This window comes from Pagrus pagrus, assembly GCF_965226575.1.
Source record: "Pagrus pagrus genome assembly, chromosome: 14".
In the NCBI taxonomy this organism is placed as follows: domain Eukaryota; kingdom Metazoa; phylum Chordata; class Actinopteri; order Spariformes; family Sparidae; genus Pagrus; species Pagrus pagrus.
In genome coordinates, this window is record NC_140198.1 from 19,271,124 (window position 1) to 19,288,272 (window position 17,149).

Below are 17,149 nucleotides of genomic sequence, written 5' to 3' on the forward strand. Positions count from 1 at the left end.
TTGGCAGCATTAGCCACTTAAAGCAAGTGTCATGACCAATATATATGATTTGTAAACTCTGAGACATACAATTGAGATATACAATCTGCCACAATTAAATGTGCAGTCCTTCAGTGCAGAGTTGTTTGTCAAATGACTTTTGTTGTAATGGTAATGTACTTTGGCATCCATATGTCCATTAGCTTATAAATGGTTAAAATCTCTTATTAATATCACATTCTAAGTATATGGTCATAACCTCATTGAGGTACTGAGAATAATCAATAAACCCCACTTAAAAGCAATCTTGGTCAAAGTATAGTACGGTAGTACTTAAAGGCCGTGTGAGTCCTGCTCTCTCGGCAATTATTTTCACAAGTTATACAGTGGGGGATAACAGCTTCCCTAATGTGACAGATGTTTGCATGTTTTCAACACGGGGACGTTTCACAGCTACCAACTGAATTCTAGCAGAGGCCGTGGGTTTTAACTCCATGTTAGAGTAAATCAAAGAGGTTTTCCACTTTGCCAAAAGATATCAGCTCTCCCACTTAAAATAATACGGTTTGGGCTTGGAAGCTCTGCAGGCTTCGTTCTCAAGATCAGGGCTCACTGACTTTCCTGGTTTTAAAGACAAAGGGTAGATCCTGGTGTGGGGCCTTTCATTTAAGCCAAACTTCTTCCCATGGAGGGCCAAAACTGAAACTCCAGGCTCTTCTCATTTCTCTTTTTTGTGCATCCTTGTGACCTCTCTCCTCCGTACTCCTGCCTGTGATCCGGAAAACAATCTCAGCGCGCCATCTTGAAGGATATCACAATTCACTAAAATGCTCCTGGAGGAGAGAGGAGCGAGGGGAGAGTTTTTTCGGCAACCGTGGCCTTAAAGAGGCATGACATACAACTTGAATGTTAATGGTACAATGATGGTGGGAGCAGGGCTCTACAAATGTGTTCTTTTGTTTTAATAGGTTAATAGTTTAATAGTTATTGAAGTGATCAAATGTGCAATCAAACTTTCTGCCCCTAACTTTCTGTGTAGCGCCTTGTAAGGCACTGTCTTAACCGCATTCCATATTGACATTTCACCTCGATATTATTTATGTCACAATATGCCACAATGTGAACTGAATTAAAAGTAAATATATAAGTTGTCATGAACACTGTTATCCTCATCTGACAGAGATCATAAAAGACAGCTATGCCGCATGTCATATTTAATGAAGAGTGTTTCAAATACGGCTCTGTAGCATAGATGTCTCATTTTGCTGTCCTTGTGTCTCTTGCACTCTGCTCACATCTCATGAAGGACTATGGCGCGAGGAGAGGAGGCGAGGATGAGTAAACTGAGAAAAGAGAAGAGGGGTTAATGGTGGGCCACAGGGATAAAGCAAACACCTATTATATTAGGTGTATATTATATAAACTAGCGTTTCCAAGTGGCGTTGTTGTTGGTGCCACTGTTGCAAAGATAACTGGATCAATTCCGTCGTCCTCAGAGTCACAAATAACAGCAACAACACAGAACTTAACTTGATTTTATTCAATCATGTAGACTTTGATAGAAATGGATCGCCAGTTAACCTGCCTTTTCCTAGCAGACAGAATTGTGCAGTTGACAGCAAGGTTTATAGGGAACCAATGTAAATGCTGATTGTTTCATTATTCTATATGTGTTACATTGTGCGCTCAACATTTCCTTCATAATGAAACGTTGAAGCAGAAAACAAGATTTTTGAAAATAGTACTGTGATCCCATGACTGACTTCCTGCACAAGTGTCACTCTGCCGGCCTTGCTCGGATTCTGAAAACTAACTAATACAGTAAAGAGATTATGAAAGATTATGAAAGATTATGAAAAAATAACTAAACCTAATTAGGGATTCTAAATGAAGAGCATTTTTATTTCACAAAAACAAAACAGCAAAAATATAATCATACTTTTTAAATTAATTTAGCTTTTTTTAAATAAACCATCTGGCAGGCCAAATTTAACCTTACGGCAGTCCGACTTTGGCGGCGGGCCCCACTGTGGGCACCCCTAGAGTAAACAGACTCACAACCTGTGAGCCAGAAGTTCTTTTCAGTGCATTTTGCTGAGCTGTACACAATTATATTATCCTGGAAATTTTTATTGGCCTTATTGCAAAGTGACACCACAATATTGAAGTGTACATAAGTGAATATGGCTTTTGAATTCAGAACACCTGGAATTGTTTTTCTGTCTGGCTCTTAATGCGTCTGGTTCTTTTCATTACTGAAGCCAGCTGCATTGACAAACAAACAGTTGAAAGACATCACATTTGCACTGGACTGTGCCTCTATTAGTGTCAATATTGACAATCCACCATTATTGCCAGCAACGTCAGTGCCACAACTATACTAACAGAATGACCAAACTCAGCGGTTCAGGCTGATACATGTGTCGGTCAACAGTGAGAACGTTTGAGCAAAACATGATATATCTAGCATGAATGGAGATAGTGGCCTGCTAGCAGTTTAATACTTGATATCCTGCAGTCGTCATTAAATATGTCTGTTTTTCTTTATTCTCCTGCAGCTGTCCAGAAAGAAGTAGAAGGTAAGACATTACATTAAACAATGAGCATAATGATGAGCATAATTTGTTTTTCATGATGATCTTATTTGCAAAAGGCTATTGTCACAGCGTCAGTGTGTGAGAGTGTGTTTGCTTATTATCAGGTTGTTATTGTCGGTTTGGACTGCAGTTCTGACATCCAACAAATTAAGCTGAACGGAGATATACTATCACTGGTCACGGGGTCACTATGGAAAAAGCGCTTAATGTGCTGAATGCTCATTGTATATATAATCAGTATGCTCAAGGTGACTGGAGAGGTCTGCAGAGTGGGTGTTGTACGATACGGGGAGCATTCACATACCGCATCACAGAGAAAATGACTGTACAGAGATGCTTTGTTTTATTATTTATAACTTTTGTATTTTTCCCCTCTCTCTTCAGTGCTTTTTTTCCTCATCTAAACTACTGTTGATGTTAAGGTTTGGAGTCATTATGCTATTCTATGCCATTATGCTCAAAGGTCAATATGTGGTTTAAACCAGAACATGGTGGCATAAAACCTCTGGCATAAAATGACTGATTACTGAGGCCTTGACATTCATCAAATAGTAAAATTATTTGCACAGTGATGCTTTTTTAAAGTGAATTTAAATTATTTTCTTTCAAGGGGCAAATCTCCTCTGGCAGGAAAAGAGACGTTTCTCTTTCCGTTATTGGCAACATATTAACCGGCCACAATTAAAGGGGATTGGTTTCTAATGAGGTGAATGTTCACACTGAACGAGAAATGAAGATTGAAAGTGAGGAGGGAGATTTGTTTAGTCTGCATCAGAGCGAGACATCCATCTCCCCAGTAAGGACTGCTGGTTCTGGTGAAAGGGCAGCCAACAGGCTCAGGAGACCAGCGCAAGGTGCACTGAACCACTGCACATTATAAATCACTGTTACTGACTCAAAATGCACCGACCCAATGCGCACCTGCTCTCGAAAATCCTGCTTCTAACACTTTGGCATTTGACAGCAAAATATACTGAAGACTGCAGAATGTTGTTGTCTTCATGTATAGTGGCTGTGTAGAGTACATGTAGCAAGACATGACCACACACACAAACACTCAGTAACACGGTTATACATCATTTTAGGTATAATTTTTGTCAAAGATGATACATGTTTTGGTCTAGTGCCTCGAAGCTGTGCTTAAAACGGCACGTTTTAGTGACTGTGGTATCTGATTGTACGCTTCAGTAAGAGTTAATAGGTTTCATCTCTGCACTATTTCCAAAAACGGGCATTAATCATTCTTAATCAGAGCAAATATGATGTGGCTCTGCTCACAGCAAAAAGGCAGGCCTTATTAAATGACATGCTGCAAAGAGAGCACATCAGAATGTTTATTGGATTAAAGCTTGACATGGAGACAATCCCCAATGCAGAATGCATGACAACAACAATAACACCAGCGAAATCATACTCGCCAGATGCCTTTCTTTCCCATCCTTCAAACAACTCCATGTACCACTCGGAAGCAAGGCTTTGTTGTACTTGCATCAACGGAAATAGACGAATCTATGCGTTAGCTAAAGCGCATTCTCCCCCCCAGAGATGGCAAAGATGGTAACCCATATGCTATATTTGGTTTTGGCTTTGGGTATTAAGTGGTGCAGGAATTATCTTTATTTTTCTGAGGAAGCGCTTTAAGGCAGTGAAAAACCTTTTTCACAGCAGGTGAGTCTTCTGAGTTGTTCATCTACAGAATGCAGCACGTGGGCTCCCGTCGATCTGTGCGGACAAAGGCCATCGAGGGGCATGCTCTAATGCCAAAAGAGTGCAGCGTCCTCTGATGTTTTGTGAGCGAAAAAAAAACAGGTCTGTGAACGAGAGATAAGGACAGCCACCTCACAAGGCAGACACAGAACAGTGAGAACCCTCTCAAACGTATAGGAAGACCTTGCACAGCACACACATGCCAAGTACAAACACGTTGTCATTGTTTTGTTTCTTTTTTCCTTCAGATTTTCATGTGTAAGCACACAGTAATGACACACCAAGAACTACAGGGCTGACAAAGCGAGCATAGAAATCTTCCAAAGAAAGGACGCAGCTGGTCCTGGTGGGCTCGCATCTTTCAGCGGCAGTGACCTTGGTCTAATCCCTCATTACAACACACTCCATAATACTGTACTTTTCATGGGAAAAACAAATTTGGCAAATCCTAATCCTCGTGCAATGGCTCTTTCTTCTTAGAGGCTCGCTAATTAATGTCACAATAATGACTGAGAGGTCCTTCAACATCTGCATTTGTCTTTCCACACTATTTGTTTAATTCAAGTTACTTAGAGCAGTGTTTGCCTTGTTAGAAGTATTTCCAAAAGTAGTATTTTTCTTTTATAGTCTCCCTATCAATATAAATCCTCTTCCTAAAAATTGTTTTACCCTCACATTTTTATAAATCATGCTAGTTTCTTTTAAAGGAGACATATTGTGCTCATTTTCTACTACTAGAATGGGCCTACATGCATAGTGCACAAAAAACACATAAGTTCCTGCCTCCTGAATACCCCGTCTCTTCTGATTAGTCGGTTCACATGTCTGACCCAGCACCATTAACAACAACTGATCAGCTGTCCAAAAATAATTCTTGCGTGCTAAACTAGCCACCAGGCATGAATTACGTGTGACATGGTGACGTAGTGTGATGTCACAAAGCCACAGAGTTAAAGGCAGGACTACAGATGGGCCGTTTAATGAGTAGTGTTGTCTGTGGGAGAGAGGAGCTTCTGTTGGTGCTGACTTTGACCTTTTTAACTTTGAAGACATTTTACGTGCACAAGAACATGTCTAAAACACTGAAGGAAATGAAAAAACAGCATAATAGTTCTCCTTTAATCCTTTAATGACTATATTATGAGCAAACTAGATAATTGTTAAAGTAAAAAAAACATTTTATAAAAGGATAAAATCAGTCAAATCATAGGGGGTTTAAAGTTAGACAACATATCCAAGGAAACACATGTCCTTTTAATATATCAACACAGTTTTTGCAGGTCTATTGTGTACCTTAATACATAAAATGCTTTCTTTCTGAAGCGGCGTTTGTTCACAATAAAAACACTCTTCAGGTACGGCAAAAGTAATTTATTTTGTGCTGGCATGGCAGCACTCTTGAAGAATAATATTATTATTATTGCAACTGTCATAATGTCCTCTTGCTGACTTAAATCCAGACTGAATCACAAAGGACTGTATGGCTTCAAACAACAAGCCGATAGTGCAACAAGCTCGAAGGTTTGAAAACAAGAGAGTCGATATATAATGGATTTACTCAAGGTCAGCAGATGTAGATGAGTGAAGGCGTGTGTAGGCACCGCAAACACAATACTAATGAACGATTGCTGTTCACAATCCCTTATGGAGTGTCACACTGAGATGATCATTAACACATCACATCCACAAGGTAAATCAGCCAATTTACAGATTCCACACAGACCTGAGTAGAACAAGGGACTTTTGTGTTTTTACTAATATATTCCAAATAAATACTGAAATATTGTTATATAATGAAGTCAAAAGGATCCAAACACAATGCGAACATTTTGATAGAATAAGCTTCCATCACCGGGTGGTTATACATTTTTCTTTGCAGCGAAACTCCTCTGATAAGGTTGCCTCTTAATTTAAAAAATAGAACAGTGGTAGATTACTGGAAGGAATGGCGATTTATTTTCATACAGGCTTTCCCCTCTAATGGTACTCTCTGTAGGGCTAGCCAGTTATCTCTGTATTTCCACACACTGAGATTTGGATGTAAGGCTCAGCCGAGCAGGATGAGCACATTCACTGCGTAGCTGCTCTGATACAAGGGCAGCAACACCACCACTCCTCAACTGCTCCAATGACGACTAGTCAAAGATGACTTTGTCGGCTGGGGCACTTGTTAAGAGCTGCTTGACCTGGCCTGTTTTGGTCACCAGCATCAGTCTCCATTAGTCAGGGATGCGTTAGTCAGGCATGCAGGTCAGCTTTCCTCACCCCCGTGCTTGAAAAAATGTGAAGTGCGTGGAGTCATCACAGCTGTGAATTCCTTGGGTCAAAGCTCATTCCTCCAGCTTGGCAGAAATCAGCAGGGTTAGCCTGGGCTTTCCCCACTTGATGAAGCGATGGCCCCTGGCTTTGTGACTGCTACTTCTTATTAGTCTGGTAATAGAAAATCTTCCTCACCACCTCCTCACATTGACAAAAGAAAAAGAGATGGAAAGAGATTTTACCAGATATTCCTACTGCTGTCTCAGCTGGTGGTGGCTTAGAGCTTGGCGCTGCTGGGTGTGTCTTTGTCACTGCTAATGATAAACAAGCCTCCCTTTTAGCCCCTTGTTGCTGCTGCCATGTCATAGATGTCCTCTCTCTTTTATAGCAAAAGGATGGGCAGACAGCAGAAGAGGATGAGCTCAAGTCCAGTCAGATCCGGTCTGGTGAGAATGAGATCACCCCAGGGGTGATGAATGGCAGGGGAGGTAACACTCGTTATGTCGTGTGTATACATACGCTGGCTTGTCGTGTGGGATGTGCAGCCACGAGGAGGGTGCACACAGCAGCTCTTTGTCTGCTTTGAACACAGGGTTGTGGTTGAATCCTGTCTAAGCAGAGGCTCAGTCGCTAGCCTGTGCAATGACACACTGTATCAAAAGCCTACATGTTGGCAGGCAAGGACTCTCCCAGAGGTAATCATGTCCATTTCACACCAAAAGATGTGGCATGAACAGCTTTGTTCAGCGAAACATGTGGAGGAGATTTGTGCGACGCGACCTGTCCCTTTGTATGATTTTGACTAATGACTGAACTGGGACTTGAACTCGGGCGTTGTATGAGTCTAACTGTAACAAGTTGGATTTGATAGTTTGGAGTCGGTATTCCTGACTTCCAATCTAAATGCGTCGCAGTGCATCCGCTCGGGAAAACGTACGCAAACGCCACGATAAATGTTGGCAATGAATGTTTCTAAAAACCTTGGATATATTGGAAACTAGTGCAGCTTAATGTTTCTTTAGGTTGGGTTACGTTAAGTCACAAAAACCTATTGGTAAGGTTAAGGAAAAGATTGTGTTTTGCTGAAAATACATCTCGTCAAAAATATCCGGTAGTTTCACGCTTACAAATGCTGAAACAACACGGTTCCTCTTAAAAACTATCCAGTCTTGAACAGTGGTCTCTGGCTTGGCATTCATCTCGTCAGGCCGTTAAACCAACACCATCCCCTCAGATGGCCAACGATACAGTCAGCTCACATACATTTAATGTTAACATGGGATGACATGTATTGTAGAAACATCAATAAGGTGCGTTTGAGACATGCAACTTGAACCTATTCAGTGTTCACAGAAACGTAAAATGCAAGACATCTTATCCTGGCAGCTGAGTTGGAATGCTGCAGTAATCTGTTTGTATGGCAAACAGGCATGCCGCAAAGAATCCTATCAAGCACAAACCCACTGAATGAAGAATGAAGTAAAAATGGAGGAAAATGTAACTTTGCTTCCTATCTACTTCGTGAGCTGCCATTTTGCTGTGACGTCATGTGTGTTCATGTCTGTGAAGTCCGGCTTGAAGGATCTTGCCCTGGTTTCCAACTTCCGACTTGAATGACCGTTCCATTTCCCTTTTCTGTTCCGGGTACAAAGGATCGCAGCGTTAGAGTGCTGATGCCCTGATGAGAGCTGTTTGTGTTGGCTGGCACAGTGGGGCTCATGTGCTCGGCAGAAGGGTTTGAAATGTGTCAGCTCCATCTCCTTTTTGGCAAGAGGAGCAGGTGAGGTATGCCATATGATTTCTGGCTGACCTATTGAGACATTTGTCTGTCTCTCTGTCTGCTTAGCGCAGGACAGAGGAGTGAGAGACTGAGGCTGGTGGTGCAGGCAAAATGTATTCAGATCTGGCCGCGATCGCTGCAGCGTGTGCAGTCTGACCAGCTGGACTTTTATACACCGTCACCTGCAACTGCTCAGCCTGATCATGTTGTGATTGATAGGTTGCGGTATGTTTTCAGTTTGCCTCCAGAGATTATTAGGCTTTCTTTATGTTCCCAGTATGACTGTCAGAGAGTATGGCAGTGCTGCAGCCATCAGAGTCTGTTACACCACCAAGTCCAATAACTCTTGGTAGAGAAAGTGTTCAGTCCAGCAGCCTTTGTATTTGGCCAACCCCTCCGCCTTCTGCTTGACAGGCTATGAAGGTTGGGTGTGACCTTTTTTGTCTTGGCTGGCTTGCCTTATGATGAGGCATTAACGCAGTGCAGCATCGTGTCGCAGCTCCAATCTGCTTTTTTTGCCCCCCCAGAATTAAAAGGTTAGGTGCAGGTCTTTCTTGCAAAAGAGATTCTTAACCTCAATAGGGCTCTTCTGGTTAAATAAAGGTTAGATATAATCAGAGATTAGTGGCTGACCTGTTTAATGATGGTTATGTCGTCGTATGAGTGTTTAACACCCTAAACCGACTGAGCTCCATTAGACGGCGAATCCTCTGTGAAATAGAGAAATGCTCGCTGAAGATTTAGCACATGAGGAATGGCATCACTTCTGCCCTTTTATAAAACGCTGCCATATGGAAGGTTAAAAGTCTCATCTGGATGCAAATATCAGTGTGTGGAGATCAGTGGCTAAGCCTATAAAAGAGACCTGTTTGAGATCATAGAACTAGCATTACCATTAGGTGTTTGCAATATAAAGCAGGATCTGTGTATATCTGACACATCTCGAACGCTGTCTGCATCAAGTAAACATACAGTATGTGTTCCATTTAGAAAAAAGCATCTGTGTGAGCAACTACCTATAAGGGTTGCACCGATCAAGATGTTTTTTTCTCTCCTTGCCTTCCCTCTCCTCCCTTGAGATGTTTGTCTGTTTTTAGTTTGATTTCCCCTTTCTATTTGAGTTTGAACTTTGACATCCGTACCTTCCCCAGGATGTCTGTCACAAACTGCAGTCCAACATTGTGACAATGCTTTTGTTCTCCCGAACCTCTTTATGAACTTCCTGTTTTCGTATCCTTTTTTCTGTTCTTTCCCTCAAGGTCTGGCGCACCTGATGTTAAACCGCCAAGGTATGGGGTCTATTGGTTTGCTTTTCCTTCCCAGCCACCTGATCACAACATTCCCCCTTCCCCCCTGAAATCATTTTAGTTAACTGTGCTGCACTAATATTTCCTCTCCTCTTTTTTCATATACTTGCCTATTCGTTTTTGCTTCCTGTCATGTTATGCTCACTACTCACTCAATTCTTGTCCGTCAAACCCTTGTCCTGACCACTGACTGAGCTACTGGAACATCACCTTTGACCTCTGCAGTTTTTCGCCAAGGTAATGCATCTATGCACATAGCATCTCTTCGGTTTGGTTTCATGGTGTTTTCAAAGGGAATGAACACGTGTCAGAATAAAGAAAACAACGGATCTAATGCCCAGGGTGTGTCTCAGGTCTGCACAGAAATAATGATCAGAACCAAACACAAACATTCTGTATTATCAGAGGGATATCTTTTCCTTCTTGGAGCTGTTGTAAATTATTTTACAGAATAGGTTACAAGATAGTGATGATTTCTCAAATGTGTGATCACTGGGCTGTTTATGATCACTCGTCAGTGGGTTGCGAATAACATTCCCTTCAAATGGTGTCTGCGATGCAGTAGTGCTAATGTGTTGAATATTCATAAAAGCACAGAATTAAGGAGTAAGAACTCAAAGATGGAAGAGATATTTTTACATAGGCGGTAAACAATTAAGAGTCAGGGAGAAACACTGATGTGGTGTCCTCTTCTTTTTCAGAATAAAACAGCATAATAATGCACACTAGGATATATTGTTTCGCACACTGTGAACTGATTTAAATTCAAGTGCTGATTAATATATGACTTGAGGTAAAGCCGCAGAATTGTGATGTAAAATCTAGGAAATCAAACGCAATATTTGGTTAAACAATATTAGGGGGCATTTTGACTGAACAGCATGGGTGGCACTGACCTACATGAGGATTATGCTTTACTTATGCTTTGTGTTTTCTGCCACGTGTCGTGAGATTCAGATAAAAAAGAGTCCCCATCCTGTCGCCATGGCAATCAGCGTTGTCTCTAAACATAGGGACTTGGCTTTGATGACCCACTCTGACAGTATAATACACCGCTCAAATCCTCACTTTGCTCATCAGCAGCAAAATGATACTTAGACTCTTATCTAGACAGGAAATATTTTCCTGTTTGAATTTTGACAAAATAAACATCCCACATGTTTTTCTAAAAATGACAGATTTAACCCAAAAAAAGCACATTTGTTCAATGTTCATTCATTAGGAGATTCTGTTTTCATTTTCAACCCAATCAATGCAGTAAGATATCATTATAAATACTCTGTACTCTCTATAATTAGCTCCAGTAGAACACAAATCTGTGAGGATGGGAGGGGGGGAACAAGTGTGTGGTTGTACGCTGGGTGTTCTCGTATACATTTTCTGGTGTAGAACTGATAACACTAATACTGAGTTCATTTACAGTAGATGAAAAGCCTTAAGTGAATTCTTCACAGCATGATAACAGCGGTTTTTCAGCCACTATAAATGGTGCCGCTTGAGGCTGTACATGACTGTGACATTATAGATTAAGGTCTGGCTTCTTTGGTTGCTTGCTCTGGGACAAACTTGTTCATGTACAGAAGTAGTAATCAGTCTATACAAGGCCAAAAGATAATGTTCAATTTAAGCTCCTACAGTGGTTTAATTGATGGGTGCACTGACAGAACAATGCAGTTGGATATACTGTAGTCTGCCGCGGCTGCTTCAACAATGATTAACCTTGCTGCACTAGAATGAGGCTGCTATATCAAATATTTAGAAAGTTATACAGTAAGTGTGTCCTAAAGGCCAAGCACAATGTGATCTGTCATGAAATGAAGCCTAAATGTAATTGCTCCATTTCATGCATCAGTGAGAAGAAGTAGTTGGTAATTGATTGTGCAATGGAGATTTACAGAAATAAGCCTCCAAGCAGTACTGGGGCGTAGTAGAGCTACAATTAGTAACAAAGCAATGCCATCTGAGTTCATTGGATATACATGAGACATCAAAGTTTGAGTCAGACATTCAATGTCTGTTTCAACATTTGTTATTAATTTAATCTTTAGCCTGTGGGTATACTCAAGAGAGCAGTCTGATTTGATTTGTTTTTTATTTGGCCACAAATCATTTCAAATCAAACATCCTCCATCGTTGTCGCTCTCTGGGAAGAGACCCATAGAAAATAAAATAAAAAAACATTTTGCAGCCTTGAGGAAATTCAGGAGGGCTTACTTGTGTGTTTGCTTCAGTCCTGTGTGTACACAGATTTACAGAAAATTATGAGATTATTCATGCGCAGGTGTCGCTCACTGAGCACCTAGAGGGCTTATGCCCGTCCCTGCCTCCAGACCAGTGTTAAACTGCAGCCCCGCTATGCACACACCAACACTGCCTGACTTTGGTTTGGATGCAACCAGCCGACAACCGACTCCCCCAGCCCCAAGCAGGAGACCAAGTCAGCAATTGCCATCCATGCCCTGGGTTCTTGGACTACTTTGAAATTAATCAGCTGTAAAGCTTAGTATTAATGAGCAATCCACATGTTTGGCATTTTTCATGTTGATGCAGCCACTGCAGTATAATGTAATTGTAACTAAGACTGGAATAGGTGGGCTAATAGGAAGTAGAACCAGATATGATGGCCTCCCACCTGATGGCAAGACGTCAAGTTGCGAAAATTGGCAGCTAATCTATAGCTCTTTGTTGACACGGGCATAAGAGCGACACCAGCTATTTTAAGGCTAACTTGTCCAGTCTTCAAGTGACACCCAGGGTGCTGCAGCTCCCTCCATATTTTGAGACACTTTATAGAGTGCTGCAGGAATTATGTATTTAGTAGGAGATCACCAAAAGTGAAAAGCAACATTAGGCGATAAACAAACTACAACGCAGTCGCGTGACTTCAGCATCTCCACCAAGTTTCCTACTAAACTTTACTATATTCACTCAACTATAAATTGATCAATGTACTATTTGGAATATTAGAGTTAGAATAGTTTGCAACTAAAGTCCACCTTTAAAGACGGACTAGTGAGTAGATGAGTCTCCGTGTTCGGCATAATGCCATTTAATGTCTCCAACAACTTCTGTCGTCTCATTTAGCCACTTGTTAGCACCCACCTTTTTTAACGACATGTAAATGCTTTAAAATGCACAATTGGGGTTTTTACTAACGTATATTATGTTGTAGAACAAAACCTGAAAATCTCTGAAAGTTTGTGTTGGCCAGAGACCTTGTTTCAGGCATCTAACCAAAGACCCACTGACTTTGAGACTAGGGAAACATAAGTACAAAAATGCTAACTTAATTAATTCAGTGCTTTTTCATCCCTAACTTAGTTCAAATACTTTGCACAGTTCACTTTATATTGTTAGTAGTTTATGTGTATAGTGTTTTTAACATTTTTCATCATTTAGATAGTCCTGTAGGTGTTTTTAGCTAGCAGGGTTAGCCTGTCAGCTGACCTAGCTAGCCTCTTAAAAAGCTCTGCATATACACATAATAGTAGAACCGGTCACCTTTCTCTCTGATTTGTGTGCTTTTTAGGAAGCCAGCTCAGCTAGCTGACAGGCTAACCTTGCTAGCTAAAAACACCTCCAAAATGATCAAAAATGCAACGAAATGCAACAAAAAAAACAACCTATATACGGAAAAATGGTGACTATTAGCAATAAATACAAAGCAAACTTTGAAAAGTGAGGTATTTTAACTAAGTTACAGATGAAAAAGACTGGCATAAGTATAGACTTATACTGTAGAGTTGGCACGGGAAGCAAAAGGACGTGCAGTTCGTAAAAAGGATATACGTCACACTACATTGTGCAAGTGGAGAATTTCTCGGTTTTAGGCTTCATTCATGCGGCACTCTATTGGATTTGCCATGGGCAGCACCCCAACACTCACTAGTAATTGTATCTTGAATTTAGAGGCAGCTTTTATGGTTTCAAACCATGGGGTGCAAGAAAATGGGAGGTTGGATGATGTGTAGTCAAACAGAGACGGAGAGAGAGGGCGGGGTAGCACGAAGGAGCAAGACGTGACAATGAGAAGAGAAGCAGGAGAGACACATTGGTGCTGCCATTATTTTCTGCTGAGCCTCCTTTTCTGCCAATATAGGCGTCCGGCGCAATTGTCTTATGGCTTGCACCGGGGTGGAAGCTGCATCATGCATTAAGCGTCTAACTGCTCCTCTAGCAGCATCTGCACTGACTGACTGTGTCTCTGATGGCTTTTCCCCCGGAGTTAGTGCTAAAGTCTATCTGGTGTCAGAGCAAACACAGCCTTTTTCACAAGCTGGTAAACATTGTCGCTGCAGACAATGGGCCACCTCAATGGTGGGCAGGAGAGCAGAGATACGGCCCGCTGCCTTTCTAGCCACTCAGACACTTGCATTGATCCCTCAAACGGTACCAAGGAGGGCTTGAGGGTCATCTGCTAGTGACGTCTTCATTACAGAAAGATGGTAATTACAGAAAGATGGTGCTCAGGATATGTTGCAAATCCTCTCGCTCTCTAAATTGATCTCTTATGAGAAAACCTTTCTTAGATTATTAGATAAAAATGCTCGCTGTGCCTGTGAAGTTATTAGCCGGACATTTAAGCACTCATGTTTTGCTAAATTAAGCCACAACCCCTCTGGTGTCCCATAATCATTTTTTCCCAACCACTCTGTTGCCTTCAGTGCTCACCGTGTTCACTTTGCACCTGCACTTAGGTTTACATTTCACCCACAGCATCAGTCAAACGCCGAACTTCACATTACGGCTCAACAACAATAGCCTAACGAGTTGCTGTCTGCTCAGTAGTTGAGTAACTGCACTGCTCAAACAATAGAGACTAATGGGACCACGGATCCTGCTGGCTTAAATTGGCCCTGGAGTTCAGAAGGCGGCATTTAGTGTACAAGCAAACATAGGCTTAAGGGACAGCTTATCCGTCTAGCTTGAAACAGCTTGCTCAGTAGCTTCGAGGCTGTAACTCACAGACAAGCAAAGGAAGGGGTGTCTATACTGGCTTGAAAGAGCCCATTCATATGTTCCAAGAGCTGTGTTATACAATAGTGAGCATTACCCCTGTGGTTCAATGTGAAGGAAAGTTAAATGTCACAAGTTACAACCCTTATTTATGGAGGAAAATAGAAAACAGTCTGTTTTATTATTCAGTTTACAATAGATTAAATCAACACTTAACGCATATGACCTTTATGTACTGTGGCGTCGAGCTCAGGTTGCTGCATGTCTTCACAGTCTCGAGATTTATAACTTGCTTCCAAACAGTTTGATTGAGCTGATTTTTCCAAATTCATGCGGTAATTTGCATCGTACACGTTTTCATGTGAGTATGGTATCTATCTATCTATCTATCTATCTATCTATCTATCTATCTATCTAAAAGCTTTATCTTGTGTTATAATTAGTAGCATCATTGTCGAATGAACTGTGTGTACGAACTACATGTATTGTAGAGATGTTTGATGCCAAGAGAACACTGACAGGGTTCTTAGTGCAGCTTGTGAAAAGTCATGTTGCCCACAATGTGAGATCCCAAGAAACGATGAAACAGAGAAAAACCAACATCTCTTCTCTGCTCTGGTTAACCTAAAAAAAAAGCTTCTTTTATTGAAGAGTTTGGGGGATTGTTTGAGCCATCATATTTTACTGTAGATAGATTCTTTCTGTGGGTGTGAATTAGATGTTTATCCAAGAATGACAAATTTAATTTGGCATTTTTAAAATGTCACTGTTGAATAAAGAATAAGGCATTGTCCTATACTTGTCTCACTGACAACAAATCACCAAAAAACAACAATGTGTCGATCGCTTCTTTACAACCTCCCGTACCCTGTTTATATGTCTGAAAACATATCAGAATTATATATTTGACGTTTTAAAAAAAGGTCAAATACACAGCTTGGCACTGTAGTTTTTAGTAAATTGAACATTTGTTGAGGACAATTTTCAGCTGCAGAGTTGTTGTGCTGGTGAGTATTTACAGCACTAGGATGGTGTATGTGGGATTGACTCAAAGTAAACTACAGTGCCCATGTTCACCGTAATGAAGGAACATGACACCCAGTGTAACACTGTGGCTCACTGATGTGTTTTTGTCTGTTGACCAGAGGAGCAAGCTACACAGACAGTACTTGTTAGTGGGATCAGTTCGTTGGCTGGTTTTGCTGGTCTTTTTATGTGATCTCTATGTTGTAAAAAATATAAACTATCACTGGACTTCTCCTTTAATGTGCCACTCCTACTGACTACCGATTTGTCCATCACACTGTACAGTGTTGAAGAATATGTGAATAGCTCCACAAATACGTACACGCTCTGTTCAATTTAGTTTTGGTCATTGTGAAACATTTATCAATTGATACTGCACTGTATATTTTAGTCTCATCTCAACAAAAGTAGTGACGATACAGCACTGTGCACTAGATAAATCACATGAAATGACTGTAACAATTATCTAAGATGTTTCTCCTCCCCTCTCAGGGCAGGAGGAGTCAGTGGCCACCTTCAAAGGCAATGAGTACTTCAGCTACAACCTGTCCCAGACTCCCATTCAGAGCAGCATGGATGAGATCACGCTGTCCTTCCGCACCCTGCAGAGGAACGGCCTGCTGCTTCACACGGGGAAGTCAGCTGACTATGTCAACCTGTCCCTGAGGAACGGGGCCCTGTGGCTGGTCATCAACCTGGGCTCCGGTGCCTTCGAGGCCCTGGTTGAACCGGCTAGCGGGAAGTTCAGTGACTACGCCTGGCATGATGTTCGGGTTACCCGCAACCGCCGCCAGGTGTGTATACATCCACTGACTGTGACTTGCATGCTTGCTGCCCACATGAAATGTACAATGTGTAGATTTTATTAAGCGTGTCATTATGTATGCTGTAGCAGGCTCTCAATAAACGTGTAATTATCTTGAATAAAATGGGGTCAAGGTAAAACCAGTCCCACGTGAACAGGCTTTAGGTGCTGTAGTGCATTATCAGTGTAAACACTGACAGTTACTGTTTTTCTGTTGAATGTTTCTGCTCTGCTGGACTCCCTGTCTCCCATTTTCCATGTTCTGATAGATATTACAAGCTCATATTAGGTCATTGCCCTCTTCCTCGTAAAATAGATTGCTTCGGTGGAAAGCACTGAGTCCTTTTATAATCAGGGAGCTTGTGTTTTTTCCTGCGCCCAAAAGATAGCTGTGAAGGTCCCTTTACCTAATTGAAAGAAAAACACAACACACGCAGCAATATACGTCATATTCCCGTATACTGCAGTAGCAGATAAATCTCTCTTCTCTGCCTTTACAGAATAATAATTTTCACACAGATTGTCGGATTCTGACAAAAACTCCACTAAAACAAAAAAAAGCCACTTTTGTTGCTACAGCCACTGATGCAGCTTTGTAGCAGTATCAGGGAGGTCATGCTGAGCGGAGCTTTTATATAATGAATACACCCATTGCATGTGTCCGATATTGTACTGCTGTACCTACTGTACTGTGCTCCAGCCAAGTACAACTGGGCCCTAAGGTTCCACATTC

At 41.4% G+C, this 17,149-nt stretch overlaps 1 protein-coding gene across 1 annotated transcript in view; it reads left to right on the forward strand.

Annotated features, from left to right (window-relative positions):
- LOC311269105 (neurexin-2-like) overlaps positions 1 to 17,149 on the forward strand; it is a 137,614-nt gene that overhangs the window by 33,259 nt on the left and 87,206 nt on the right. The window contains 4 exon segments of the mRNA XM_084373096.1: positions 2,538 to 2,558; positions 9,582 to 9,611; positions 9,855 to 9,866; positions 16,104 to 16,405. Of these exon segments, the coding sequence (XP_084229222.1) occupies positions 2,538 to 2,558; positions 9,582 to 9,611; positions 9,855 to 9,866; positions 16,104 to 16,405 (365 nt within the window).